Below are 12,403 nucleotides of genomic sequence, written 5' to 3'. Positions count from 1 at the left end.
GCAGGAGCCTATATAAAATAGGCACTGTGGTTGAAATACGATGGACTAAAGTGCAGCCTCAAGCGATTTTCAGTGGCTGAATTTAAGTCGGGCATTCTTTCTATGACCTTGTTTTTCATAGCATAATGCTCGGTCGTAGTTTGGGCAGTATTTTAGTTCAGAGACCGAAGGTAATACAATGGCAGTAATCTAAATGGATATTTTCACCAAAGGAGAGAAAACATACCCTTGAGGGTCAAGAGTAGCAAAGGGAGAAACCTACACCACAGACACAAAAAGGAATGCATTTTTCTATTACATTCACTAAGGGTAAAAGAAATAAAGTGTACCTTAAAATAAACACCTAAGTTGCACGCCTCCTTTTAAAAGTGGTGTAGAAAGACTGTTGTGAACGTCCATGCAAGAAGAGAACAAGCATTGGCAAAGCAGTTGAGTCTCACCTCTGGGACCTATTGGCTTTGCCAGTTTCATCTAGCCAAGCTATGCAGCATCCTCGATGTTATGCAACATGGCTAAATAAAAAAGTCTATATAGTAATTTTGTAGGTGCAAACACCATGCAGGTGGCTACAAAATGATGCAGGTTTTTTTTTTGTATTTGCTGATCCAGCTTGGATCAGCAAATCAAAAGAAAAAACGTACAAAGGCGTTTCTTTTATTTTTAGAAAGTGGGTGGGGAAAGGAAAACGGATGAGGGGACACAGAAGCAACATAAGGCCAGTGTGGACAGAGGCAGCACAAGGAGGAGGTAAGAAGCAACATGGAAGGCATACGTGGGTGGAAGCAACACGAGAGAGAGAGGGCACTGAAAAGAGGGAAGAGAAGCACACTAGGGAGACCACAGGAACATGTGTGCACTATTGTATAGTGCTTACACAAAAAAAGTAGCATCTGGAAAAGCGAACAGTGTAAGGACACAGCAATGCATCAGGGCTCTAGGGGAGGGACAAACATAAGAAAAGGAAGGAAAACCTACACATGCTAGCGAATAAGAAAGCAAGCACATAAAAGTGATAATGAACCCAACCAGTGGTAAGCAGTGTGCAGGCTCTAAGCCCACTGAAAGCTAAAAATGTGTCTTGCGACATACAGCATAAGTTCTGTCTAGTAGGCAAAACCTAAAAAAGTCTACTGACCTTCCTGCTGCTGGATTCTGACAGCCATTAACATGTCACAGAAGGGCTCTCACACTCCTGGACCCTAATACCATTCAGCCGAGTATAAACTTGGCTTAGGATTGTGGGCAGTCAGAATGTCTTCATGTTGCACGTTCCTCTCTTCAGACAACTCCCCCCCCCCCTCCACTAATGTCTCTTCTCTGCAGATGAGTGAGCAGGTGACAGTTTTTATTTTGCGTTTAATGTTACAGAGGTGACTTATAAGCACTATGAGTTAACTACTTTGTGATATTTCCGATAGTATCGAACTCATCGGTTCCACTAAGGAAAAAAATACCTCCTTAAAGTGTAAACCTATACTAATATGAGCTATTTACGTTAAGTAAAATGTCAACTGATTGATTTCTAAGCACTATCAATGATCCGCTAGGTACAACGTAAAAAAACTAAACTAAACACGTTCTTACAAACTTTTAATCTTACCACGATACGCTTCGTTTTACTCTAGTACTTGATGATATGACAGTCTGATGAATATTGTTAAATGCGCTGTAATTGGTTACCTATTTACGTGTTCCTACGTGATATACAGACATCTTTGCATAAAACCACGAATCAAGCAAATACATATTAAAAAGAAAATGCCACGTCATCATTCTTCTCCCTACAGAGTGTGTTGGGGTGATTTAGGCAGGAGGGATTAGACTGATTGGCAGAGCTGTAAAATGGATTTCCAACTTGCCTGGGGGACGCATTTCAGATTGGACCACCCTGGTTTTATAGCTGAAGTGTGCCCCTGGCAAGAATCTGCTGGACACAGACACCCCGGAAAGGAGCTAAGCGGAGGGAAGAGCTCCTTTGTCTCCCACTGGCTCCTCGAGAGCAAGCAAGGGGCACACACTCAGCTGCAAATGGACGCGTACCACGGAAAACGCTCTAGGTATGTCCAGTCAGAGCAAGAGATAATCATCAACAGTGGAGTCTATTTGCCCAGTCTTCGAGTAGACAATTGGGGAGTTTGTCCAGACGGGGCAGTTTTTACTGCAGGCCTTTTGGAGTGCTTCCTGACCAAACGGGGCCATCCCCTTCAAAACGAGTTTGTAAAATCACCGCATCGACTGTTTGGCTTTAGCTAGGCGCAAATTCCACTGTAGGCCTTGAAAATTAAATTGAAATATTGCGTTCGGAATTAGAAACATGGCTTCCACGCACGACTGCGACTATTTAGTTGGACAGCAGTGTTTTGAAAATAAGGGTGGAATACATTTGGTAACCTGGTGATGCACTTATGTAATTTTTGGAGTCTGGCATCATGCGCTGCAATTAGTACCTGGATGTACGTCTACGTGGGCAGGCTTGCTAAAGATAGGTGCGCTGCTATGGATAACTGTTTTTTATATATTTTACTCTGGCACTGCTCCACTAAAGTCAAGGTAAAGAACTGCTAAAGTGCATAGCAGATATAACGTTTACGTTTTTTAACGTGTCAGTGGAACGTTTTGCTCGTTATGAACACTGGGCCAGTTCAAGGCTATGTTGTATTTTTGTCTCTGGTGTAAGCTGGGTTCCCTCCGCCTCTAAGTTTAGGACTGACAGCTAATATTGACTTTTGCTCACTGGAATCTGTGAGTTTCTTCGGAGTTAAGCTACTCCTGGGGAGTGGATGTAACACAGAGAAAGCAAACAAAAAATGGGAAAGGAAGTGCGCGCCTCCTGGGGTCTCGGGCGATGTGGACATTCGGGGCCAGTTATTATGGTTCACGTGCGCAGAGCTGTGTTGAAAGATGGAGCTGTTTTCGTGCGACATGAGGAGCTGGAGAACACTGTGCGCACCTCAGTTCAGCTGACAACCAACACACTCAGACACAATCAAGCGCGTGCTGCTGCATGCTACTGCAACCTGCTAAAAAAGTGCCCATGCTTTAGGCAAATAAAGATCCTTTTCGTCGTCCTCGCCAGCTTCCAAATATAGAGCCACATACCTCATGCAAAAATAGCTTCTCAGTGACATGGAAAGTGCAGAAAAACGAGGCACAGTGAAGGTTTATGATTGGAGAGACTTCAATTACAAAAGGGAGCACGGTAAGTTTGTAAATAAGGTTGCCTCTAAAACTGTGCGTGTGCATATTTTTCCAAAAACGTTTAATAAAAATAGATCAGGTATGCTATTCTTAAACCATCAAGCGTATAGATAGTAATAAAACGTAGCAAGTGCCCTGTGGGAAGGAATGGCATTCCACCGAAAGTGCCTGAGTCACCAGCCCTGGAAATGTTTTCTTGGAAGCTTGACACACACTCACGCTTAGAGGTATCTCCGTTGCCCGTGAAGTCATCCAACACCGTACCTTTAAATATGGAATTAGGACGTTTGCGTTAGAGCGCAGAGCTAGTGAGGAATGAATGCAGATACTCAGCAGGACTCACAGCTTCGCCACTTCTTGCTGACAGCAGGTACAGTAACTTCACCCCTTGACACTGGAGAGGGATAAATGAGTGGCTGGCACTTTATTCTTCACTGGTACTGATAGTACGTGGCATTTTTGTGGTATCAGGTAAAATTGGGACTTTCCTATCATGTCGATTCGTTTCTTCTGCTAATAGTGTGTGCTATATAGAGACGCGTAGCTTTAATGAGGGCCTGCGAAAACATAATTTCTCGGCTGCAGCGGTGTTCTTTGACGTATTAACTTTTCTGGAGCCTATTCTGTCGAGGTACCTCGTGTGACTTCAACAACTCAAAAGTCAGCATTTTGCAAATCCCACTGCGTGGAGCTGATCCGATTTGCACAGCTGAGTACGGAATTACCGTCTTCTTGTCTAAGGGAAATACCTTGTACTGATTTGGAGCAAATAAGACCTTTTCCACCGATCCCCTCTCTCTCCACTAGCGGGCGCGCGGCTCCAGCTTTCGGTCTTTGAATTTTCAGATCTGCTGTCCGAGCCCCACTTGCTTGATCTGTCCTTCCAGCTGGGCACGGGTCGCAGGACACAGGGAGTTATAAAAGCTGCATATTGTGGATACGCTACCGTAACCCTCCCTGCCCTCTAATGCTCTTAGATCCCTCACCTAAAGACCCTTTGGCGATAACCCAGAAATGCATTAGATGAAACGATTTCACCCGGTACTGGTAAGTACACCTCGGTCCCGGGGCTAAGGGACTGGCTCGTTGCACAACGTCTGCCACGGAGGGAATGATCGTTTCTGCCCCTCAAAACCAAGGACCTCTGCGTGCACTCGCGCCTTCTAAAAGTTACTCAGAAAGGCACTCCACTTTGGAAAGTTTGAAAGAGTAACCATGTCATCATAAATAGGGACGCCCCTTCCATTTAATGTACGTTTTCAAAAAGGTGATGGTGGTCACTGGCTGCCTTCATGTGGGGCGAACATGCGGGAGGGTCTGTGGCAGCAGTGCCTCCAGCGTCCTGCAGACCCCCCCAACTCTCTGATCAGTACAGTGCGCAGGCTGCACTGCGATCCCGTCGAGTGGGCGGTACCTTCCCTTTCCCCACCCTGCTTTGGGGCTCTGCCCTCTCACTGGCACTCTGCAGAGGGGAGCAGGAGGTTCTCCTCATCGCGTCCTTAGACTCAGAGCCTACCGCTCTTCCGCGGACAAACGCAGCGCTCTCGCAGCTCTGGGGAGCAGAGACCAAGGAGTTGCCGCGTCCCCTTTAAAAGGCAGGGCAGGAGGCTCTGCCGAGTGCTAAGACTCTTGATTGGACGCTCACTTCAAGACCGGGGTCACGACATCAGCAAGGAAACAAAAAGCAGCCTTCGGCTCATCTCAATCCATGTAAGAGGACTGAGAACGCAGACAGCTGAGACCGAAGACGCCTGTGCGCCCGATTCAGACTCAGGTGATCGAGGAGTCAGCGCACAACCCGCCGGGCTGCAGGCCAGTGGATTGCACCGAGAGTCGAGGATATTCCCTGCAGACTGTACTCTGGTATATGGAGGACTTTGGGGGCTGGAGTGCCTGCTGACCTCTGTGCGTGCGACCCCGCCCCCAAGGAGAATAACAAGACACCAGGACACACTAGGGGTCCGACACCGTCTGGCACCATGAGCAGAAGGCGGCGGACTACTCCAGGGGCTCCTCCAAGGGTTGGCTGCGCGACTACGGACGGGGAAAGTTTGGAGTAAGCCCAGGGATGAGGACAGCTGGCACTCTTCATCCGGGTTGCATCGAGGCACACTGACACTGATCGGGCCCCTCTGCTGGGACTCTTGGAGGCGCAGCTGCGGCACCTGCGGGATCGAGAGCTCCTCCACCCCCACTGCGGGGACTGCACCTGAGGCGTGCGTTTTGATGTCTCTAGTTAACTTGCTAGGAAAGCACACCTTTGAAGACTGTACTAGCGCCGGGTCCCTGAGGGCGCCCATTAGGCAGCCAGGGGTGCCACAGCACGAAGACTCCGGGCGCTGAGGGTGTGTTATGTTTCCCTACGAGGAAATGGCTCCGCTGGATCCTCCCAAGTGCACTTCATAGCCCATCGGCAACTTCCTCAAGGTACTTGGCGTTTTTCTTTGATTTCTGGGAGGCCATGGTTCTGTAGACGTCCCCGCTTGTACTTGGGATGCCTACCTGACTCATGATTTGAGCTTGCCCTGCTTCCATGTACCACATAGCTTCCTGTAAATAACTTGCATAGCACACGTGCAATATTTGTTTGTATTTATCTGTGTGCATACGGGTCTCTCTCTCTCTCCCTTTTTTTATTTAAATCGGGGTATGCTTGAATACACGTTCCATTGAATAGCATATTTGTCTTTTAACTCCTTTAGACATCTCTCCTCCCAATTGTACCACTGAACTCGAGTTTTTTTCTTCTCTTCGATGTTTTCTGAATATGCTACATTATGCCTCTAGAATGAGCTCTGCCTTTAGCAAGTTTCGGAGAATTCAAGTGCGTGCTCTTAAGCTGCTCTGCCCGTCACTGTGTTGTTGCGACACGCTAGCGCGTTGCGTACAAACGACTCGATGGGGTTAGGGGTACTCATTACACCTTACTTTCTAGAAGTACATTTTTAAGGATACTTAAGATCAAATTGTTTGTAAGGCGCTTTATTTTTCTGATTTAAAATGCGTTAGCTTGGCTTGGAAGGGTCCCTAGATGTGTGCTCCAGTTTGCTTTGATCTTGTCTGCGCCTCTGGCTGCCTCACTAACTTCCCTTCCTCTGACCCCGCAGGTTGACAATGGTAGCCGGGATGCGCTCGCTGCTGGTGCTTCTCCTCTACCAGGTGCTGCTGGGCGGCTCGGTGGGGCTCATCCCCGAGGTGGGACGGCGGCGCTTCGCCGAGTCTAGCAGGGGCCCGGCCAGCGCGGGCCCGCAGCAGCAAGCGCACTCCGAGGACGTACTGCGCGAGTTCGAGCTGCGCCTGCTGCACATGTTCGGCCTGAAGCGGCGGCCGAACCCCAGCGCTGGCGCCCCCATTCCGCCCTACATGCGGGACCTCTACCGGGGCCAGGGTCTGGACCTGAGACAGGAGCGCTCCGCCAGCCGCGCCAACACCGTCCGCAGCTTCCACCACGAAGGTAAGAGTCCGAGGGGCGAGGAGCGCTTCCGTTAAAGTGGCCCGAGTAGGTGCGATGCTGGCATGGGAGGTATGCAGTGTTGACTGGCGCGTGGGGTGGGGGGGGGGGGGGATTTTGCTATGGGCTCCCTAAAAGTGTCTTGCTGTGTGTTTTCTGCAGAGAACCCTAGCAGGGTGGGCACTCTACACCGGGAGGGGCGGAGTGCTACTGGCATCACTAGAGCTTGTCTAGCTAATCTGCTCCTATCCAGAGGTGTACGCATGTAGGAGAGCTGGGCTACGCTCATTTTTGCCCCTGTGGGTTTCCGTACATGTTCAATAAAGAGAGTAGGTGCACTGCTAATCCGAACCAGAAGCAATGTCACCACACATTCTGCTGGGTAGCTGTGGGCAGGCGCCGAGGTGGGGAGCGAGGTTTCTATTGCCTTCCTGTAGTTTTACTGCTGATAGTACCCCTTCACAGGGCAGAAAACGTCTCAAGTAGTTCACTTTGGGGCGAGCTTGTACATAATTTTCCTTATTTTTGGAATGGCCGCATATCCCTAAGACCCTGTGTGTCAATGTTCAGGATTCCTCTTACCAAACTGACCATTTGTCAGTTTGTTTTACTATTTACGGTCCGACGCTTACCTAGACAGGGCCATCCTATCCTTCTCTTTCTAAAGAGGACACTTATCCTTAGCAATTGGAGTAATTATTGTTAAAACCTATTTTTCCGTTTGTGCCTACAATACCAATCACCTGTCGGTCAATAGACATTTCTCTTTGGGTACTCTGGCTGGTACAAAAAAAGTGCGATGTATTAGCGTGTTATTTAGCAAGAGGCCCGAGTGTAATGCAAATCCTTCTTTAATGGAGGACTTGGCGCTACATTTTTAAAAGTTTACAAACAATCGGGGAGGGGATCACACCGGCAGGAGCCCACTTTTCTTCCCTGTGCCCCATTGTAATTAAATTAAAATGGCCGGGGGCATGTGTTTGTACCCGCTGTTCAGTTCGCTACTTGCTTCAGGCCCCCTTTCAATAGCACACTTGAGGGACATTCTGCAACTAATTGGCAATTCTCCTAGATACCTTTCAGACGCCCCAGGGGCGATTCCGTTCCCATTGTTAAAATTTTGGGGGCATTTGGTCACTTTCTGTGCACAACCCCCCGCCCCTCCACTACTTTCCTCACAGGGGTACTCGCCCCTTCCGCGGCCCTAGGTCCAGCCACGGAATGACGCAGGGGCCCGCCTACTTACCCCTCAGCTAGAAATCTGTGGGTGGGGCTCGTTTGGTGCATTTTTACTGCCCACCCGCGTCGCCCCAAATGTGAGGTTCTGTCGAGTGCCCTCAAGGTGAGTCGAACGAGAGGGCCTGCTTCTAGCCGGCGGAGGGCAGGTCCGGAGAAGGCCGCCTGTTTACAGTGACTCTGGGGTCGTTGGGACGGCCTCTAATCCTGGCCTAATCCTCGTGAGATATCAATGGAACCATCAATTGCATTGTTTGGCACAATGACTTTCTTGTCTCTCCTGAAAAAGCCCGTGGCTGCTATCAGTGCGGATCTGCGGGGGAGCTGCAGGAACAAGCTGCTAAGCGCCAGACCTGCCCGTCTGCTCTGCACCTGAAAGAGCCACTGCAATCGGCGGCCATCTCGTCTACTGTATACATCGATGAAACACTCGAGCAGCAAAATGCATATTTGGAGTGGGGTCTTACATAATGTGCACATCTCCAGGTTTTGAGCGATTTCCAGCAAACCCTATCGTTCCAAAAATGTATTCAAGTGTATTCATATGAAGGTGTCTCCCTGAGGAGTACATCACTTTATCTCGTTTTTCTCTTGGAATTCTGGGACATGTAGTTCCCGGGTTCATCGTGAGGAGAGCGAAATAAGTGCCTAATTTCAAGGGGACGCTGGTTGAACCAGCTAGGCAGCTGGAGTGTAATATCCAAAGTCCCTGAAATATATTTATTGCAGTCCCTTTTATGGTAACGTGTCCTATAACTCAGTGGACCAGTTTTCCATTAGGATTTCCTGCAAGGACAGTTTCCCATGAGGTCTTGGTCGTCCCGTGTCATGTGAGTAGATAAGAAGTTCTAATTAGCTTTCTGGTATTTTGTCCTGCATTTTGAATGGTGCATGTGAAGGGAAAACACTTGTATCCGGATACAGTGGCAACAGATTTGAGAGAAATACCCCATAGAGTCTCGAAACATCGCTTCCTTCGACACACTACCCTGTCCTTAATTAGGTTTTGCCAGTGAATTATTTCAGTTTCCCTCAGTTACTGCCCCCCGCCCCCTTTCTCTCTGGACGTGGAGCAGGCAGAAGCCTATGGTGTGCTCTAGTGTTGTATTTCATTATGTGAAGCCCGTAGCCTGTCCAGCGCCTGTTGTCCGCTAAGTGTGACGTGATCTAGGGATCCTGTGAACACCGACTTTCCCATTATAGGCTTCCTTCATTGCGGATAGCCCTGTAAAGCGACTAATGAAAATACCAGCTCCGCATGCTGGGGCACAGGCCGATGACGAAAACATTTTTATTGGGATTTAATTAAATTGGCGTACAAAGGAAGTGGTCAGAGATCAATGGCAGCGCCGTATAATGGGAAGCTTTATATTGAGGCGGGAGATTAATGGTGAAATGTAACCTTCCGCTGTGGTTTTGACTCCTGCCTGCGCCAGTGAAAGTAAGCCTCGCCGTGAGTGAGCGCATGATTCATGCGGCCCAGTTCGGCCTTGGAAGTGCGAAATTTACTGTGTAATCCCCAGGGACGCGTCTCTTACATGCCAGCCCTGCGCGAAGGGGTCAGCGTACGAAGCGGGGCTGGGAACTGGTTCGGGGGGTTAGCTTGCCCTCCTGGTACCTCTTTCCAGCCCTCCACACCCCCGTGGAATCTCTCATTCTTACAGCGCGCGGAAAGAAAATGGCTCGCAGTTAGTTTACACTGGACTCTAAATAAAAGTGCCTGTTTAATAGGAGGTGGGGCTCGTTCCTTCAGAAAAGCGTAGATTTTCTAGGCTTGTTGTTATGCGAAAGCCGTCCCTGACAACGTAGGTTGTGAATGTACTTTGAAGGCGCCCCCACTGGGTTTGCGAGGGTTTGAGGTATTGTATCAGGCTGCAGCTCCGAGAAGTCTCGCAAGTGTCTATTCCTCGTGGCCTAAAACAAACATGCATATGGTTCTAAGCAGCCATTCGAGCTGAGCCAGGTTCTCATTGCCGTCTAGTGCTCTCCTGTGGTCCCTTGGTGAGGCCCACAAGGTCTCCATGCGGGCGCGCATTGTTCCGCCCACCCCCACCTCACTGCCAATCGCGCGCTTTGCCCTTTAGCCCACCGTGCATTTAATTTGCCATGCATACACATTTTCACATCGTTAGGCTTTATAATGCAGCCTCGCTTGGATGGGGCTTGCCGGTGGGGGTGTAGGGATGATGCTTGGGATTTCCATTCTTGGGGTCTGTTCAGTGGAGCGCTTTTGAAACTCTAATGTTGCTAAAACACCGTTAAAAAATACGTATTAGATTAGTGCAAGTGCCTATTCTTTTAGCAATCCACCGTTCCTTGGTGGGGTGGGTGAGGGAATTCTGAGCATGAAATGGTTCTTTCGGAAAAGGTGACTCCCTCGCCCCCTTTAAATTGTAGCTGATGCATTTGGCAGGCCTGGTTTCCACCACGATCCTTTTAACTTAAATTCCTTACTTAACGCTAGCTGGCTTTAATCGCCGTCGGTAAACTTGTTTTCTACAGTGCTAGCATGTTGTTTCCAAAGTCCTCGAATTCCACAGTAATGTTCTGCTCTGAACAGCCATCATTAGGCGCACCTGGAATGCAGAGTGTACCACTGCTTCACCCAGGGGTAGAGCAGCGGATGAGCCGCTATCAGACTCCATGTGTGCTTTCATACACCAAAAATTAATTCTACAACTAAGCCTTTATTGTTTGTGGGGGGCGGGGGTGCTTCATTATGTGGTGTGAAATGTGTCCCAACTAAGCTTACAGCAGGAAGCCAATTACGGACCCCTGTGCTAATTCCATTGACTGACTGGTGTGTATTTTTTCTTCTTTTCTATTTCCTAATCAACTCAGAAGGTTTGGAAGGCCTGCCAGAGGCGAGTGGGAAGCTACTGCAGCGTTTCTTCTTTAACTTGACTTCCATCCCTAATGAGGAGTTTGTCACCTCGGCTGAACTCCGAATCTTCCGCGAACTGGTAGAGGACAGCTCTGAAAGGAACAGCAGTAATATGCACCGTATTAATATTTATGAGATTCTCAAGCCCCCCGCTGCCCCCGGCCACCTGGACCTGGTCACAAGGCTGCTGGACACACGGCTGGTGCAGCACAACGCCAGCAGCTGGGAGAGTTTTGACGTCACCCCGGCCGTGCTGCGGTGGATGGTGCACGGACAGCCCAACCATGGGTTTGTGGTGGAGGTCGCCCACTTAGACAGTGACACTGGGCTGTCCCAAAGACACGTCCGCGTGAGGCGCTCCGCGCACCAGGACGAGTACAGCTGGGCCCAGGTTCGGCCTCTGTTAGTAACTTTCGGCCACGATGGTAAGGGCCACCCTCTGCACAAGAGGGAGAAGCGACAGGCCCGCCAACGTCAGCGGAAACGCCTGAAATCGAACTGCAGGAGGCACCCCCTTTATGTGGACTTCAGCGATGTGGGCTGGAATGACTGGATCGTGGCGCCGCCTGGCTACCACGCCTTCTACTGCCACGGGGACTGCCCCTTTCCTCTGGCTGACCACCTGAACTCCACCAACCACGCCATTGTGCAGACTTTGGTTAATTCTGTGAATGCCAACATTCCCAAGGCGTGTTGTGTGCCCACCGAGCTCAGCGCCATCTCTATGCTCTACCTGGATGAGAATGAAAAGGTGGTGCTCAAGAACTACCAGGACATGGTGGTGGAGGGCTGTGGGTGCCATTAGAGACCAAGTGCTGCCGGGTAATGGTGGAGGGCTGTGGGTACCACCAGTTCCTACGAACTGCCACGCAATGCTGGTGGACGGCGGTAGGTGCCCCCTTTGCCCAGGAACTGCCAAGAGAATTGTGGTGGATGGCTACGGGTGCCTTTGGAGCAACATGCAGATCTATCAGATGAACAGAGAGAAAAAATCACAAAAGTTGACACTTTAATATTTTCCCAATGAAGACTTTCTATTTATGTAATAAAATGACAAAGAAAACAGCTATTTTGAAAATATATTTATGTCCACAAAGTTGGGGCAAATGTATTTTAATCCAGAGAATTATTCCTTAAAAAGATGTTTAAATGTATTTTAGTTGTACATTTTATATGGGTTTTTTTATTCCCAGCACATGAAGTATAATGGTCAGATTCGTATTTTGTATTTATTTACTATTATAACCACTTTTTAGAAGAATAGCTAATTTGTATTTATATGTAATCAAAAGAAAAAATATAGGGTTTGTACATAATTTAAAAACAAATTGAAGCCATTTGACTTTTGTGTTTGCAAGTTGAGCATCGTATGCGTAGGGTCTGATTTCACGTTTCCTCAGAGTTGGAAGTTCATTATCAGTTGAGAAAGGTAACATGTCCTGGTTAGTTTCAAAGACAAATACATCACATCGTGAGCCGTTCGGTACCTGGGGAAAAATTATATCCGGTTGGGGTTGATTATTTGGCTAATATCCAGAATGTAAGGTTGCAAATTCTTGGGGTGAAAAAAAAGAGAGATAGTACCTACTGTACCCCTTGGAGCTGTTTACTTTTTGTCGAAGGGTCAAAACACA

The 12,403-nt window shown here is 48.6% G+C and overlaps 1 protein-coding gene across 4 annotated transcripts; it reads left to right on the top strand.

The window, feature by feature from the left end:
* The first annotated feature begins 3,505 nt into the window (after window positions 1-3,505).
* On the top strand, window positions 3,506-12,106 carry BMP2 (bone morphogenetic protein 2). Of its 4 annotated transcripts, none has more exons than XM_069234149.1 (3): window positions 3,506-3,568; window positions 6,306-6,652; window positions 10,727-12,106. In XM_069234149.1, the coding sequence occupies exons 2-3, from the start codon at window positions 6,313-6,315 to the stop codon at window positions 11,572-11,574; spliced, it is 1,188 nt and encodes a 395-aa protein (XP_069090250.1). In that variant the 5' UTR covers window positions 3,506-3,568; window positions 6,306-6,312; the 3' UTR covers window positions 11,575-12,106. The 4 variants fall into 4 exon arrangements, with proteins under 4 accessions (XP_069090250.1, XP_069090251.1, XP_069090252.1 ...); XM_069234150.1 differs by lacking the exon at window positions 3,506-3,568 and adding an exon at window positions 4,124-4,245; XM_069234151.1 differs by lacking the exon at window positions 3,506-3,568 and adding an exon at window positions 4,479-5,625 and having other exon boundaries at window positions 10,730-12,106.
* The last annotated feature ends 297 nt before the right edge of the window (window positions 12,107-12,403 follow it).

The sequence above is a fragment of the Pleurodeles waltl genome, chromosome 5 (genome assembly GCF_031143425.1).
Source record: "Pleurodeles waltl isolate 20211129_DDA chromosome 5, aPleWal1.hap1.20221129, whole genome shotgun sequence".
NCBI lineage: Eukaryota > Metazoa > Chordata > Amphibia > Caudata > Salamandridae > Pleurodeles > Pleurodeles waltl.
Note: the sequence above shows the minus strand (reverse complement) of the source record. Positions and strands in the feature narration are given on the sequence as shown.